At 46.1% G+C, this 18,385-nt stretch overlaps 1 protein-coding gene across 1 annotated transcript in view; it reads left to right on the top strand.

Moving 5' to 3' along the window:
- The window catches only part of Awh (LIM/homeobox protein arrowhead), a 74,865-nt gene extending 57,469 nt beyond the window's left edge, over window positions 1-17,396 (top strand). The window contains exons 2-4 of the mRNA XM_037414292.2: window positions 3,394-3,611; window positions 8,443-8,715; window positions 15,594-17,396. Of these exons, the coding sequence (XP_037270189.2) occupies window positions 3,394-3,611; window positions 8,443-8,715; window positions 15,594-15,703 (601 nt within the window). The 3' untranslated portion in view covers window positions 15,704-17,396. The remainder of the gene's footprint in view (window positions 1-3,393; window positions 3,612-8,442; window positions 8,716-15,593) is intronic.
- Window positions 17,397-18,385: the final 989 nt, after the last annotated feature.

Here is an 18,385-nt window from a genome sequence, read left to right as displayed (position 1 = left end):
GCTCCACAAAACACCAAACATCATCATCAATACGCACGCAGTCTTAGGCTCTCCGCCGTCGCTTTATAGCCATTTGTTGGGCTAACTCCCGCCTTTTTTGAAAGGCGAAGCTCCTTGGGCCCGCACCACACCACCAAATATTTATGCAATATGAATGCTTCGCCGGCGGCACGAAAAGACAATGAAACGACCCATCAATGTTGAACCCCTGCGCCAGCGCTAGACAAGTGCGCCAAGCAAAACAACTGGTCCGCGCGTGAGCACAATTCGCTGCGACAGGAGCACACCTTCTTTATTGGTCTCTGCCATCTCCCCTGAAACCAGCGAACGCATCGCTTCGCCCTGTCGTCCAGCCAGTGGATGCTCAGTTGCCTTTGCTGGCTCGCACTGCGCTGCGCACGCTGCATACTCACTCGCTCCGTCGTGGCCGCCTGCGAATACAGCAGCGTCTACTCTCCACCTTACCGCGTTCATAGAAGCTAGCAGCGAGATGACGGGCAAATTCGTTTGCGTCCCATTTCTCAGGCCCATTTCTTTGTCCCATTTCACTTCGGTTTTATTCGCACTAGGAACAACTGTTATTTTTTGTTCTTTTTTAGTGGGAGTTGTGTGTAGTTGGCTTTGCACATATTCTGTGGCATATTTATAGCGAGAATAGTTTTTTGATAGTCCACAAAAATGTTGGTGGCACATGCCAGTTCACTTGGCTAAGTGTGGCTACATGAATTTCCACGGACCATTTGTGAGAAGCGGGATGAACTCACTTTTTGTGGTACATGCCCGTTTATAGTGGTGACAGTTTTTCGGTACCGTGTGAACAAGTAATGAGCTGCTTAAGCAGCTTTGCTGTTAAAAAATATATAGTGATGAGATAGACAAAACGACAAAAAAAGAAAAGTAAAAAGAAACAAGGACGGTCGCCCTGCTCCGTTGTTTATTTAGGCTTGACACCATTGATGGGAAGCTGCCACAATATTTTATTTTCTCTACACCAAATATAAGCTCTACAGGACCTCACGAGACCGACAACAATACAGAACAGTGAGAAGACGTACAAATTGCAAGTCAGTAAAGCTTGTAGGCGCTTATTTCTTGGAATGCGTGCTCTGGGATGATTTCACGAAATATGTGGCTTTCGATTATCTACAGTTCTAGAATTTATGACACGGGATTGACACACAATCAAAACAATTGATAAATTGACATTAACCCCAGTCTTTTAGAGCTGAATCCAACGTTTCGCATATGTTGTCCATACTGATGGTGATGCTGAAATATCTTTATTCTAGCCCAGAGAGGGCACAGGGGAGCCACCCGACTAGTTCCACATACGGGCCGCCAACCGAGCTTGGCAGCCCGATTGCGCAGACTCCGATTGTCAATTATGCAATTATTACGTATATACATGCATGGATTATCAGCTATTCAGAAGTGCTTAGGCACTTATCACCAACCTCCCGAAGGAACACGGTACGCGTAATTTAAACAGTTGTTTTAAATTTATGATTATCTTTCTGCGCTCTACATTTGGCTAGCAAGCTTTGTAAAATATAGGTAAAAGAAGCGTGTAGCGATTATGACAGCTCTAAATGGACGTGACTTTGAATAGGAGTGAGTGCCTGCAAGCAACAATAAAAAGTCACAGCAAAGCGAAACGTGCCTCGCGTTTCTCACGCACAAATGACGCATCAAACGTACTCACAGACATATGAGAACGCGAAGATAAGCGTCTCAGCTCCTACTTCGCTGTGTCTGAAAAGCGCGCCCTTTTCGCAAACGAAATGACCTTTGTGCACCCCAAAACTACTACAGAATCGTTTCATGACGTGTGATCCTCCCCACTGGAAGAGAAGGGCGCACGAGGGATCGCCCACTTCTGCGCTGTGTGCGCGTGTGTGTGTCTCTCTTTTTGTGTCCTTGTCGTGGTGCGCTGTACTCTTATAAATGATGATCCCCTCCTCTCTCTGGATCAAAGTAAGCATGAGAGATGAGACAGCTGCTGCACGCTCATTTTTACATCTTGCTGACAAGGGTGAAATCACAGTAGTTCTCCCTCCAAATGCCCGCCAACAGCGGTGAGTGGTAGATATAAATAGCTTGCCGTTTGACTGATTGATTGATTGATATGTGGGGTTTAACGTCCCAAAACCACCATATAATTATGAGAGACGCCGTAGTGGAGGGCTCCGGATATTTCGACCACCTGGGGTTCTTTAACCTGCACCCAAATCTGAGCACACGGGCCTACAACATTTCCGCCTCCATCGGAAATGCAGCCGCCGCTGCCGGGATTCGAACCCGCGACCTGCGGGTCAGTAGCCGAGTACCTTAGCCACTAGACCACCACGGCGGGGCTTGCCGTTTGACTGCTGAAGAAGATACCCCTCGGTGGCTCAGTGATTAACGCCTCGCATTCACGACGCGGAGGTCCCACGTTCGATTGTGCGCGCCAAAGCGTTTTTACTGAACTTTTTTCTTCGCGTTTTCATATATACACATACGTATACTTATACGGTGCATGACATCGATGCTGACGCCCACGTCAACGCCAGTGGCCAAATCTAGCCGAGAGTGTCTATATAATTCCTATCGCAATAAAAGGAGTACCTGCAGTGTCGAATAACATCCGTCGCGATTGAGTAGATGCAAATATGAGTGACTGAACAAAGTGAGTGGATTCGTGAACACCAGTAAATGTGGGGAAGAGTAAGTCTGAGTAATACAGAGGAAAAAGACGTCAGTGCGAATGCGATTATAAGCGTAAGTAGACGTCACAATAACAAGTAGACGTCAGTACGAGCATGAGTGAGTTCTGACCAACGGTGAGCGCGAGCAGCGTGAGTGAATGCGAGAAGCAAGTGGTGAATGACTTTTGCATGAAAGTGAGCACCGGTGATAGTGAATAGTGATGAAAATGAGCGTTAGCAAAGCGCTTAAGAATGAAAGTGAGTCAGAAGCTGTGCGTATGAACAGATGAGAGAATAAAAGTGAGTGAGCAGTTGTAAGTTTGAACAGGAGTGAGCGGCCATGAGCATGTGTATGAATTTAGTCAGAAGTTGTGATTGAAATTTGATTATGAGCGTGAATACGCGCGTATGTATCAGCGTGAGTTGGCATGTGTGAGTACATGTAATCATGAACATGAGTAGCTTGGAGTGGGAGTAAACATGAATATTAACGAGTGTGAATCGATGCGAGTATGTAACTGAGTACCTGTGAGAGTGAACACATTTATGAACACGAGTGTGTACGCATAAGTGTGAGTAGACATTTGTATGAACGTGAGTGAGTGTGAAGCGTGAGATAAATTAGCGTGAGTGGTGAAGTACGCTCATTCCATGTGCGAACATATGCCTGTATCATTCTCAAAGCTTCTTTGTTTTGCTCGCGCAGCCAGTTCGCTGCCAAGTGCGCCAAGTGTAGCCGGGCCATCGGTGCCTCCGACTGGGTCCGGCGTGCCCGTGAGCAGGTCTACCATTTGGCCTGCTTCGCTTGTGACGCCTGCAAGCGGCAGCTCTCCACCGGTGAGGAGTTCGCGCTGCATGACGGACGGGTGCTGTGCAAAAGCCATTACTTCGAGCTACTCGACGGGGCTTCCGGATCCAACGACGGTGGGTATACATGCAATACTCGCGTATACGAACCATCTACTTTTCTCAATAATATACCCTTCAGATGAATGGGGGACTCTTACTACCGTGGTTTCGTGAACGGACACCTTGGTACATCTGTATATACGCACACCGCAATACGACCACTGCTGAACCTACTAGCTCTGCAGTAGAACACAAAAGAACTGGGCACTGTCGTCATTGTTGCACCCTTTTGTGGAAAGCATACATTATCTTCACATCAATTTCGGTGTGGCCAGTTCAGGGAATTTCGGCTCGTACGAGTCACAGCTGATTGCATTTGAACACTGCCTGTAAGCATACGAAAACAAAAGACCTCGCACCATTCTGAGGGTGTGCTCCACAGATGGAAAATAACACCCCCTATAAATATCGAAAGTTATTGACAAATAAGGTTAGTTTTCTTATTCGTATATCTTCATGATATTTATTGAAAAGGAGGCTGTTGTCATAGGCAGGCTGAAAGAAGTAAGCGTGAAAAGTTTTCACTCAGAAGTACTTTGCAGCGAAGTATGTTGCGTAGTGTAAACGCTACAAAGAACAATCATGAAAAAATTACAGTGCCGTCACATAACGGGAACCCGGTTTACGCGCAATCGGATCAGTGCTATCTCTTTTTGTAGTAAGACGGTAGGTTGGGCCAGTTGGTTGGGATTCATCGTGAGCTTGTTTGCAGGGCAACACCAGAAACACAGGTGTTTTTGCTCTTCTCCTGTCCCGTGTTTCTGGTGTTCTGCTGTAAACACGTCTATCTCTTTTTCTATTGTACAGAAAATGATGGAAAATCACGTTTGTTTTGTGTAACTGTGGATAACTTATAGATGCGTGTTGTCGTGCTCCGGATGGCATCACATCGTGTCTAGAGCACGGGAATTGACGCCTTCCGAACGGAAATGATCTCTCACAGGTGACACTGACATTCACACACAAAGCACACGCGCCAAACTAGGTTGTTGATGAAACCTCCCGAAAAAATTGCGTAGATACCTCGTGAAATCTGGGATTCTGCTAGGCCTTGCGAACGACAGTAACTTTATTTTAGCCTTGCGACAGCCAGTATGGACGCCCAACTAATGACACTGCCTTCATTGGGCTTCCATACTGGCTGTTGGTCATTTTATAATAAGCGCCCGTCTTGTGACAGCCGCTTAAAACGTATGTACCTCGCTAGTCTTTTGTGCGATATTGACTTTTGTCCACATTGATGGCCGAGTGTGATTTGTGTCGGCCAAATCACGCCCAGGCTTGCACCGCTTGCGTCGCTGCTGCATCGTTCTCGCTCTGCGGTGAGACGACCATGTGGACCCGGTACTTCCGTAGCACGAACATATTCTGTAGCCAGTTCCGAAGGACAAGGCCACTCGGTTTTGTGGGAGGCAGCAACGCTTCATTTCCTTCCAAGACATGACCGTGGTAGCGAGCCTAGTAAAGGCGTCTACCAGCTACCCATTTGACCCAGCTACTGATCATCAGCACGAATTAAGGCCGAGCTTGGCTGTAATAGGTGAAAAGATTCGCCAACACATTCACTGTGCGTTTCATGGGGTATACCTGGTGCGATGGTGTCCTTTTGCCACACACAATATTCCATCCATTGATGTGACTGCTCGTGCAACGTGACGCTCCCACAGGTTTTTTTTCCCGAAGTAGTTCAAGTACTGTTGTTGCCTAGTAGGAGAATATTTGGATACCACACATAATTGCTAGATTAGATTTCTCGTAATGATGACTAAGTAAAAATTTGTTGCAGTAAATCTTCAGCGTGGTACTCGTAGAAGGGGCATGAATGCTTAGATGCATAAATTCAGGACTTGAAAGGGTTAACGCCGAAAAGGCTAACTGCTTTATTGTTTTGTCACTTCGAATAAATCATAAATCACATGCTGTCCGTAACTATGATCAGTTGAATGTTCACTGCATCTGTATACGTACGTATTCCTGTTTTTGTCCTGTCTTCTGCTCGCAGTTAGTTTGAAACTTTGTTGATTTTTTCAGTTGAAGCTGCTGCATGGCACGATCGTCATGTGAAAATAAGTGTCTAAAAGTTAACACTGCAGCACTTATGAGAGCAAGACAGAGTGGGGCGTACAAAGGCGTCATTTATGAAATGGCTACAAGAACGCATAGCGGTGTCGCAAACACATGTGCGGCGTTTTTGAATGCACGGCCGCGTGCGAACGCGTCAGCACCGCCACTTAGTCAACATTCACACAGTGCAGCCATGTCCACGAGAACGTCGCGCGATCTGTTGGCCAACGAAACATCGTCCCTCCAACGGATGTGTATCATGGGTGTTTGTGCTCTTTCAGGCAATTTATTTCGTGTCTCTTTAAGTATGCTAATTTCCACTCTCGAAGGGAACAATGGTGCCCAGACAGCATGGGCGTGCAGCTTGTTTCGCTTCTATAGAAGACTAATAGAGATAAGCAAATGAACAGGCTACTGCTTCTTCAAAAATTTGCAAGTGAAGATTTCGTCTATAGTAACGAATCTGGAGAAAGGGCTTTTCCACAAACAAGCAAAATTGTAACATTTATGATGCGCGGCGAGTTTGACAGCGAGACATAGTAGCTGCGTGATGAAACAACCTCTAGTTCTTCATCATGTGGTCAAACTCTGTGCGAACTATGGCGCTCTGTGGCGTGGCGCAGTGAGCACAGCAACGCGGCAATAGTAAACGAGGAGAGCGGGCGGGCCCGATCCACGAGTGTCTGTTAAACTGATTGACGCGCAAAACAGGGCGCAAACTATTCTATTCTGAGAAAGTCTTAGTTAAACTTGTGCTGGTGTTAGTGTCATGCGGTAGATGCTAAGTAGCATCCCCTCCGCACATATATAAAAGTGTGTCAAAGCCGCAGCCATCAGCAGTACTTCTGATTACCTAGTTTTCCAACAGCCCACGTAAAAACGTAATTTTCCTCCTTTTGTCGACCTAAACAGGAAGTGGGAGCCTTGTCTGTGCGATAAAAGTATCATACCTCATCAAAATTATTAGCTCCATTATTTCAGGTTGTGAAATAATGGAGCAAATTATTAACTCCATTATCTCAATTGTGAAGAGCACCCAGTTTTTTAACGATGACTAACCTTGCAACACTTTTTGAGCATGGTCAGAAAACACTGCCCACCGGTAGTAGAAGCTCCCGACAACACGCGAGGCAAATAATATAGCTCAGCACGCGACCTGAAATTCACAAAAATTGCTTTCTCTTCTCTGCCTGACTTGAACATGGCGCGCTCGTTCTTTACAATGATCGCCGCGTAAGGCTGCGACTTGTGCACGCATGTGCGCGGTCACACTAAAAAAAGCTGCGCATTTGAAAAAAAATAGAAAAAAAATTGTCAAGGTCACGAGGTGCACGTGACGTTTTTATTTGCCCCTGCCATTCCTTCCTACTTAGCTTCCAGCGGCTTCGTCGGTACGAGAGAAGAGAGAATGCAATTGCAGCATGCGACAAATCTTTGTAACTCCAATTGCACTGAACGGATTCTCAAAAATTTTGCGGCGTTAACTTCGTTAGGCAATGAGCTCTTCCAGTGCATTCGTTCCGTGGTTACTTAAAAAAGTGTGTCAGGGCCCCGTGGAGCAACGCCATGCATTCGCCAAACACTGCGACGCAGACAAGGTGCTTGCTGCAGTCACGTTGAAGTTTTTCAAGAAGAATCAGCACATGCACCTTATTATTTTATTTCCTGTTTCCGCCAGAGAGACACGCATTCAAATATACAAAAAGATTTTGCTAGAGTGGTCAGAAAAAAGTGCCATTTTTTTGCCCTTCACACCTTAATCCAAGCATCGAATCCACAAATATTTAAAACACTGTTTTCATTTAAAACACTGTTTTCAAATTGTCGAGATTAGTAGTGCACTTTGATTACGTCGTTAGGTAAGAGATATGATATCGCAGACGGTAAACAAAAACGTGTGACGGTGAGCTTGATTACGACGAACGATTAAAGTAACTAGACACATGCATTGTCACAGTTCTGTCGCCATTGAATAATGAGTGCGACCTTGCCACCAGCTTTCTTTTACACGCGGTAACGTAGCTGGTGAAGGTTGCGTTCTAACTGGAAATTAAATAATGTAGTTTTTTTACGAAAAACCTGTCACGCTGTATCACCGCATGCAGGGGTGAGCGACAGCGTCCATTTAAGGCAAAATACGCCAAGGGCTCGTTCACAATTACCATGAGGGCCGACCATTGGTTGAGAACCTTACTCATCAATTGACGCACCAGACTGAGATCAAATATTGAGTCTTAGTAAAAGTGAGTCTGGTTGAAGAGAATTCTCGTTAGAATGTGCCTGAGTGAGTCTAATTGAAATAATATATACCGAGTTTAAATCAGAGTGAGTAGTATCAAGAAAAACTTGCTGAGTGTTACTGCGAAGTGCAAAGTATATTGTTTGATAAGTCAGAGTGAGTTTGACATATTTTTTTAACTTAAGGAGCAGACACAGTGTGGTGTTCATGAGTCCATGAAACGGAGTGCGCGGAAGCTATGAAAGATTTGATTGAAGACTATGTCAAAATATTTTAATACCCATCGTGTAACCCGTAGTAACAACTGTGGCCGCTTTTCAAGTAGGGCTGCGAAGAATAAAGAAGGTTTTCCTTGTCACAGTTCAATTGAACCGTTACATACTTACTAGTGCTCGGCGATCTCCATGTAGCTGCTGCAACGATTTGAATCAGTGGCTGCGGTGTTAAGCATGCTGCGCGAATATAAGGCTCGTTTCGGTGCATGTTTGGGAAGCAATCCACGAAAAATACACGAACTGATTTGTGTTTCTTCGTGTGCCGCAGAAAACAGCGAACAGGAGTGCGGGTCAGGAAGCTCTGGTGGTGGCTCAGGTGGAGGAGGCGGCTCCAAAGCCAAGACAAAGCGAGTGCGTACAACCTTTACCGAAGAGCAGCTACAGGTGCTGCAGGCCAACTTCAACCTGGACTCGAACCCGGACGGGCAGGACCTGGAGCGCATCGCGCAGATCACGGGGCTCAGCAAGCGCGTCACCCAGGTGTGGTTCCAGAACTCACGCGCCCGTCAAAAGAAGTACTTCAACAACCAGGCAAAAAAAGGTGCGCCTCAGTTTTCTCGCGCTTGAGCCGCATTGCTGATTCGAGGACGCTAATTGGTCAGCAGTGTGTGGCAAGGCCGTGAATAGAGAGCTCATGAGCTCTGCCGTACAAACGAACGGTGCTGCCTACGGCACCCTAATTGATATCGGAGAGGCGAGAGCTCCCTATGCTGAACTTGATATTCGCTATTTTAATGCTTTTGTTTACTTCATTTGCTGTTATGCCTCTAGTACTAAATTTAGGAATGCAGATGTGACTTAGTGCCTACGTTTTAATTCGCTGCACACACAGACTATGGGCCTACTGCGAGTTCGCACTAAACGTATAGCTAAGGGTGAGTTTCGGTGCTACACTCCCCCAGAAAGTGAGAACAAATGTCAGGGCTGGGCTCTTGTTGTCAAAAGTGCTTTAAGCGTCCACTGTAGACTATCTTTATTCAGATTCACTTGATGCCACAGAGTAAATCAATGTTTTTCACAAAACATTGATGGTTCGCGCCAAAGCGACGAGGTGCCGTCTGGGCTGGCTGGAGAAACAGTGCTGATGTGGACACCTAATTGCCTTCTGCTACAGGGGCAAACAACGTGATTTAAAGTGATTCCCGGTGTGGTGTAGTGCATTTTTTAGTATCGCATTGTAGTAATCGTATGCATATTCTAAGCGTGTCATCGTGTTCCACGTGAAAACCAAATCGATAATTTCACCCCGCGTGTCGCACGTTCTCTATGTGCGAGTGAAGGCCTGTGAGGGCTCCCAGCAGTTGAAACTCAAGCGGGTATAAAACGCACTGGTCTTTTTAGTCCGGCGAATACGCGTATAAGGATACCACAAGGAAGAAGAACTGAGCGTGCTTGGCTGCGCTGTATAATTAGAAGGATTTCAGGATCGCTGGTACCATTTTTCGCTTTGAAATATATGAATGTTTATAGTACCTTTCTATATAGAGAGGTTCTTACATTGACGGACACGAAAGGCGATCAACGACACAAAATTATTAATGAATCAACTTGTTACCAGTGCTGCGCAATATATTGAGGAAATAACTACAAACAGGAAAACAGAATGACTCAACTCATTATATTCTAGGGAGCTGCTGCCGCAAGGGCTACTATATGCTATATGATAGCCCTGTGATAAGCCACGTAACTCATAAATCACCGAATTTCAAGATCCTTCTTAGATGTTTTTCATAGACTTAAAAAATGAAAACTCAGAAATTATGAAAGTTTCGAAGAAATTAGTGCTCATTTCACAAGTGAAGACAAGTCCATTTGGCTCCAGGGAAATTCCCTGTTTAACCATCTCTTATACACTTCAGAAAAAAAATGGGCTAAGTACAGGCATCGGTACTCTTGAAGCTTTGCGTCATCAAGAACTACTTCGAAGACAAAATTCTTAGGCAACATCTACAAATTTTTCGCAGCCACTTTGCTGCTTGACAAAAAAAAGCGATGGAATCACAATACAGAGAGGAATTAGACAAGGTGACACCATATCGTCAATGTTCCCTCTGCATGCTTAGAATAAATACTCAAATGAATTGGCTGGGAAGGAATGGAAAAATCGACAGGCTCTGTTCTAGAAAGGAGGACACTGTTCTAGAGAGAAGGAAACCTGGCTGCACTTATGCAGATGAATGCATGCACACTTTTGTTTTCATCAGGTCAGTCCTTTGAACGCCTCACGCGAGGTTTTATTGTTTGTCTTTCTCAAAGGTGGGCAGATTTCATCAAAGTACACAACACCAATGTAAAAGTCAATGTGCGCGTCTACGTACCCGCACGTCTAAATTATAGTGCGGCTGATGACAGTGATAATAAGTTATTTCTAAACCTCTTCCAAGCGGTAGCACGTATTACACCATTGTTTCAACATTCATTGTGCGCCATTTCTTTGCTGTGCAGAAGTGGACGAAACCGTGTTTGTGCCAAGTGAATTATAGGGGCGCCGAGTCTCTTATAGGGAAGACCTCGCTCAACTCCGTTTCCACAGGCGTTCGCTTACGTAAGAGCAACAGTCCACTGTGGTGGTGTGATGGTTACGGCGCTTGGTTGCTGACCTGAAATTCGCGGGTTCAATCCCAGCCGTGTGGGTAACCTTTCGATGAAAGTGAAATACTGGAGGCCCCGTGTAGTGTGCAATGTCAGTACACGTTCAAGAGCACCAGATGGTCGATAAGTTCGTAGCCCAGCACTAGAGCATATCTCATATTTGTATCTAGGTTTGGCACGCAGAACTCGAGATATCTTTACTGTAGAAAAACTAGGCAAAGAGACAGCACCCGTTCTTTGTCAGGCTGTTCTGTTCTCTTCTTGTCGTCTTCTTCGTCTCATAAATATGCGCCTGAGCCCGATCGCCGCTTTGTCATCACTACACTACACATCGACATACGCTGGACACAATCTTTACTTTTGTCGTCCATGACGATTTCACAATTGCGGAAACTTTGTGTCGTGTGGAAGAGACACGTTGACTTGCCTGCTTACGAACACTGGCAGCGCAAGAGTCCTCCAAAACTTGTTACGACAGTCAAGACCAGCATGTAACCTATGCTCCCGGTGATCTAGTGTGAGTGTGGACCCCAATACGCAGACGTGGCTTGAGCCAACCGCTACTGGCATACTCCGCCGGTCTGTTTGTGATACTCCATCGTCTCAGTGAGGTCAACTATGGAACTGCACACGTCACCACTAGTGGCCGACGTTCATGCAAGACAGAGGTGACGCATGTTGCCCGCCTGAAGCCGTTTACGCGAAGGATACAAAAATGACTTGCCCTGAGGGCTTCGTCGGAGACAGGAGAAATGATACGAAGTGTCACTACTAGGAAAAAAGGAAGCGTGGGCAGAGAAGGAAGACGACGTTGCTTCTACTGTGATCGCAGTCGCAGTGCTCATTAAAAACCTCCTTAAGTTACCTCACCTTACGTAACCATATTTTAAAGGACTGACGCGTACGTGCAGGTAGCATCGCGGCATATCAGCACCTAAAACTATACCGTCTTTAGGCAAAAAAAAAAGCCATTTCGTACAGTGTGCCTCTGTACATACTTTTTCTTTGTCTTTCTTTTTTAACGCTTACACCTGCTAGAAGCACGTTGCACATACGTGTATTGATAGAAATGTTATTACGATGTAGCCTAAAGCGCATAATGAAACGATATCGAGCACGTTAAAGAACCCCATGTCTTCGAAATTTCGGGAGCCCTCCACTATCGCATCTCTCATAATCATATGGTGGTTTTGGGACGATAAACCCCGCATATCAATCAACGATATCAAGCACTTCATGCAGTGCAGAGAAAATGTACGACAAGCAACTAAACGCCCTTGATAAGTGATCACATCACTCACTGTATGAGTGATGCAGGCACTTACACAACATCGCGCATAGCAGTGTGAACTCGTTAAGTCACACGTTTAATCGGGCATCTGCAACAGGCCCGCGAACGCATGCTGTTGTAAATGGCTGGCAGCCTACTTCGGCAGAGCTGCTGCAGACGCCCAGCTAGCGCTGTGTGAATACTACCTACGAAAACAGTACACTCACCGTTAACAGGCCCATGTTGTCCGTGTCCGCCGCTCTATGAATATTCCTTAATGCGAGCATCACTACGAACACGGAGTCATGCGTGACCACCATTGCAGATGAGCCTGTTCTTTGGTACTCACACAGTGACCAAGACCCCAGACCAACGCAACGCATTGGAAAGACGAATGAGACAAAAAGAGAGAAGAAGGAGGCACTGGCAGCGGCGTCGCAGCTCTTTTGAGTCTACTCAGCCGTTGCTGGGGCAACCCTGGCCGGGATGAGCTGTAAACCCGCAACAGGGCACCGAAAGGCAAGCGCTATGGCGCATACGGTGTTGGCTTCGACACGAAAGGCAATCAAATTGCGCTTCAAGAATGACTCCTTGGTAATGGCAACTCTGCTTTCCAGCAGCCACGCATCGGCGCAGGTTAATTGACGGCCTCGCGTTCTTTGAGTATTTTTACGGAATGCGACTGCGAACAATAGTGAAGCAAAACTTGCGGAAACCAACCCTGGAACGGCCAGAAACGATAATTCTTTCGTCCTCAGTGGGATCAGTGAGAAAGCATCGCTACACCTTTTTTAAGATGAGTTCCTTTCCGCATTGTCCGTGTCTGGCAATTCCGTATATAGTGCCGCAAACACTGAATGCGTAGTCGAAGCTGGAACAAATCAATCCGCAGCCGCGGATGTTTAAAAAGCTTGTAACGCACCACGAAACGGGCTGAGGTTTTACCACACTTCTTGCTCACCACATGATGAGCACATAATTCCATATGGTTGCCCAATGAGCTAACTAAGCACCTGTAGCAAAGGCAGGGCACGTTCTTGTTAATTGTTGTTAATATAAACAATAATTGTGCACAAGCGCAGTTACAGCTTTCCGCGTGAATTGGTCATAACCCACGTTTTCGAGTGTAGCAGCGCCTCAGTGTACCTAATCAACTACCACAGCAAGTTCATAAGCAATGATGAGGTACGAGAATTTGCAGCTGTTTTCCACGTAATGAATTGCCCGTGTACAATGCGTTGACCACCGCCACTCCTTAAGCCACCTCTCATATAGACTCCAAGTCTGAACAGGTGTGGGACCTTAAACACTAAGAAGTAGTGAGCCCCCCTCTCTCCCCACACACAAAATTCGAGGGTGCACGGGCTGATACACACGCATACACATGCACAGGCGCACACACATACACATATACACACATACGGCTGCACGCACATGCCACCGTAAATGTACACATGCATGGATGTACACATGCGCACAGGCACGCTTAATACAAGCACGGACTTACACATACACAAGCAGGCATGCATAGGTGTACACACAATCGCGCTTACACACGAACACATGTGCAGGTTCACGCACACAAACACACACATACTCGGGCGAATATTATGTGTGCGTTACCTGTAGCTTATAACCAACGCTAAGGAAAGCTTTTCTAACATGAATTGCAGTTATTTGCCATTATAGATGAAACGCGATTTGCTTCTGCTGGCATTCTGCTGTATTCGGAGAGCACCTTCACACATGCTAAGTCAACTAGGCCGTCATTTAACGCAAGGTCCACATATTCGTACAGTAGCTACGCTGCTTGGCTGTCAATCTGAAGGTTACGGGTTCGATGCCGGCCGTGGCAGTCGCATTTAGACAAGGCGGAAAGGTAGAAGCCAGTAAACTGTGCGATATGAGCGCCCGTGAAAGAATACCAAATGGTCAAAATCTCTGGAGCTCTCCACTACGGCGACCCTCATAATCATATCGTGGTTCTTAAGACGTGAAACTCCAGATAATATAATTCCATGTGCTTCTTTTGCTGCATATTTCTTCTGATCAATCGTCACCTACACCCTTCTCAGACACAAAAACACCCTTAGAGCCAATTTTATGGTGCTATTGAGGCAAGCACCCAAATAAAGGGGTGCTTTTCTAAAACTCGATCAATTATGGGTGTTAAAGGGTGTTGCAAAAGTTGCTTTACCGTTAAAGCCCCCTTTTTACACACTTTTTGGTGTAAAAATTTTTACTGTGTAGGGGTGCCAATTCTGCTCATGCCTTCATTTAGTCGCTACTTTTAAACCATTCATTATTGCGCAGAGCTATGACTCAAAAAAGACACAGCTCTAACTGAAGGAATTATGACGCCATGCAGCGTTAATTTGGGGCTTTTAACGAAAGCCAGAAGTACAGTAGAGGCTCCATTATGCCTTTACTCATATAAAACGTGAACTGTAAAATATTAGTACGGGCCACAGAAGTCACCAGCCGCAAATGTCACCCACCACCAACGGCCACTATTTTTCCATACCGCCTGTGACGTCACGTGCAGAAAGGAGTGACGCCATGGTCTTCTACTTCGATTGCAGCCACTGCCGATCGCTCAGTTTGTGTGCCTAGCAGCAGCAAGCTCAGACGTCCCGATTTCACGCGCCGCTGACAACGGAAAATTACTGTTAACTGATCATCGACAGTAGCACAGCCAGCTGCTTGTTACATCTCGGCTAACCAGTGCGTAAGTGTTGCCCAACTTTCAGGCCTTTAGCGTGTGTGTAACAAGATGAAATTAGGTGCTCAACCAAACGCGTTAAAATTACTTCAGCCTATTTGTGAATGATCAAAATACTAACCCTTATAACACAGGTTATATTGAAAAATTGGGTGCCATAACTCCTTTAAGAATGAAGCAATGAATGTGATAGTAATAAATTGTCATGGTATACGAAGTAAGGCAAGCAGGTAATAATTTCGCTCTATCTCGCATCAATGCACTGAACGCTGTACAAGAAATACGGCCACTCTAGATACCGAAGTGGTTTTTGTGGTATCAATTCTAAAAATGCGAAGTGAGCGTTTGAGGACTCAGCAAGTGTGCGAGTCCTTCTTGATGCTTGTTGAGATAGCGCGCACCAGCCACCGCGTCGTTCGAGCGATGAATCTCCTGCCACCGCTCTACGCTCCCTCTTGCAATCCTTAATGTTCCTTACAAAAGAAGGATATGATGCTGTTTCCTCTTTGATTGATGGGCAATCGACAGCAGGCCTCGCACGCTACACGTTCCCGTATATGCCAGGCAAGTGTCGGAGACGGCAGCCTCGTTTTGTTTCTGCTTCAGCTGCACTCGTCGCGAGTGATCGCGAGCTGCTCGTGATTATAGGGCATAGGATGTGATGAATTTTGACTCTATAGGGAAATAACGGCGACAATGACAGCGATAACTCATCGAGACGGTGCATGTGTAATTGCTATCGCAATAAAAAAATAACAACACTAACAGAATTCCAATTGATTGGGAATAGGCTAACCATAGTGTATACGCTTTCCTCTGGTTCCCCCTGATGCAGTGAACACAGTGAGTGGTGGTGCGGTGTCCGCTGGTCCGGCCTGTTCCGGTTGTGGCATGCTGTACTGCCTGTGCGCGCACCAAGGCCTGCCCATGGGACAAGTGACGTGACCAAGCGCTCTACCGGGACCCGGCCGAGGGTGCTCCAACCCCGCCACTTCACTTAGCCGGGACCCGGACTCGTGCGGCAACTGCACTGGTGCCACCTGTGGCCTCCGGTGAACGTACTGTGAATGGACAGCGTGATGACGGAACTCTAGTGCGCATGTGCGCGAGGTTTCGGTCGTCAAGCTGTGAGGTGTGCCGGTACATATCAGCACCTGTGTGAAACTGGAACTCGATCATTCGGTGTCGCAGTGCTGTGACGTGACCTTTTCACTCTAGCACCACTGACCCAGCGACCAAAAATGAGACATCCCTGTGATGGCTATAACTGTCGTTGGTGAAAGTGTGTCTTATAATGTTTTCACGTGAAATATATCGAATTCAGACGTGCGAGCGCACGTCTGCAGCGTTTCATAAGCCTTATAGGCGAGAACAAGCTAGAAATGCCGTAATTCGTTGCGCATTCCTTTTGATCACCTAAAGACGGCGCCTTATGTCGCAGACTGCGAGTGCCGACTGCCGGCCTAGTAGCGCGTGTTAAAGTTAGGTCTATATCATGTCGAAGCTACACAGATAGCAAATGGGCACTTGACCGCCATTACGAATGGTTTCGCGCTGTAAGTGAAATTGCTTCGTTCCTGTGGTGAGGGTAACCTGATTCTGTAGTCGGTGTTTGCGGTAACGAAAAGTATCCAAATACGAAGCGCTGAGATCACCACGGTGCTTTCCACGCAATTGTGAGAACAAATTACCGTAACTGACCGTTCTTTTTCATATGCATTTATCTTTTTTTTTCTTTCTGGAAACAAGGCCCTCTATAGTTACGAAACGCTTGCTTTCAAAGAGCACTCGCGCAGGAACCCAAGCGAGCACTTATTAATTCATGAGCCGGCGCTGAATGCGAAGGAGTTAAGGGATATAACCCGCAGTGGCTTTCGCTTGAACTTTTGGTGCACCTCAGAGAAGCGCCGACGTCTGAAAGTGTACAAGCAAATAAGAATTGCGAGCTGTGAAACTAGATCACATATTATTCGCCCTTTGTTCCTTGCCTATCTGGTGTGTCTGTCTTTAAATATGCCTAATGTGGCTAGCTTTCATTTAGCGCACACTCACTCCTTGAGGGTTTGGTTTTTCTCGACTGTCGCCGCATATATTTGATATTAAGCACAGAGTGGGCACATCATAGTTCGCGAAGCGACGTTGGTCGAGTACTACGCGCAGCGTAGTATTTTATGGCGAGTTGTTCCACGTTGCATTTTCTGTTCCTCATGCGCAGGAACACTAGATTACGAATGTACATATCGGCGTTTTGATTCGGTTCTTCTCGCATGTAGAAGAATGCGAAGAGTCGTCAGTCTGGACTAATTTATTCCCTGCTGGTTGCGCATTGCTTTGCACGGCTTCTCGAGCGCCGACTACGCAACCAACCCCGGTATTCTAATACGTTCTTTGACAAAAAGCTCTGTTCCTCTGAGTGCCGACAACCCACGTCCCCGGTTTAAAAATGATTCTTCTCAAGAATAACTGTGGGGGAGTGACATAAAGCGTAGTGGCGATTTCCATCTAGGTCTGGCTGCCATTCACTCTGTCGCGTCCCGGCGAGCATTCTGCAGAGGAGCACATTAGAATACTAGGGTAAGCACTATGCCCCACGGGACTCCATTGCTCGAAATAAAGTATATCTGTTTCCGAAGTTTTATTCTGGACTCGTCTTCTCTCATCCGCCAATCACTGAACTTCCTACAAAGAGTGCATCGCAGGCCACAGTTCTAGGCGATAAGCAAGCCGTTGTAAGCTATACTCTTACCATAGAGATTAGCACACTATTTACTGCAGTAAACACTCATGCTTTGGTCATTCGGCAGCCGAGGGAATCGATTGTCGTTGTGCTTACGGCTGAGATTGCGCTTGTGGCTTTGCTTTTCGGTGTGTTGTGGCTTTTGTGTAGGATAGAGAAAATGGCTCGCAGTCAACCCCATAAGCGGAGTTGAACGGGTCATCCTAAAGATGTGAAGGTCGTCAAGTGAGTCTGCTGAACTTTTCGTTAACTTCCTGAATTTCATCGCGCGACAAAGCACCTGGCACACGGTAGAAGACAGCAGGGTAGAAGACAATATCTGTACCAGGCGACGCCGGTTTTCCTGCCTTTTTTCAATGTGCTGGTGCGCGAGTGTGAAAAAAAAGCAATTGCTGTGTATGTTTCACTTTAAAACAAAATAATCGTTACCACAACGTGCACATGAACACATTTATCGGTAAGTCAGTTTTTTATTTTTTATTGATTGATATGTGGGGTTTAACGTCCCAAAACCACCATATGATTATGAGAGACGCCGTAATGGAGGGCTCCGAAAATTTTGACCACCTGGGGTTCTTTAACATGCACCCAAATCTGAGCACACGGGCCTACGACATTTCCGCCTCCATCGTTTTCTTTTTATTTTTATTTTTTATTGCATATCATATAAGTAAAGCAATGAGCGGAAATTCATGGTTTAGCGAGAAGAATTTTGGTGATTGACATAGCATTTCAGCTAGTTCATCATTAGGCTAGGTTTTTTTTCCGACCATTGACACTGGACGTTGCAACGCATACACTTTATCCTGCAAGAGAGAATATGTTTTACTGCGATTAATTACTACAACTACCAGGTGCTGAAACTGTATAGGAACATCTGTCAGCACTTA

This window comes from Rhipicephalus microplus, chromosome X, assembly GCF_043290135.1.
Source record: "Rhipicephalus microplus isolate Deutch F79 chromosome X, USDA_Rmic, whole genome shotgun sequence".
Taxonomy (NCBI): domain Eukaryota; kingdom Metazoa; phylum Arthropoda; class Arachnida; order Ixodida; family Ixodidae; genus Rhipicephalus; species Rhipicephalus microplus.
This window is presented reverse-complemented; position numbering and strand designations above follow the sequence as displayed.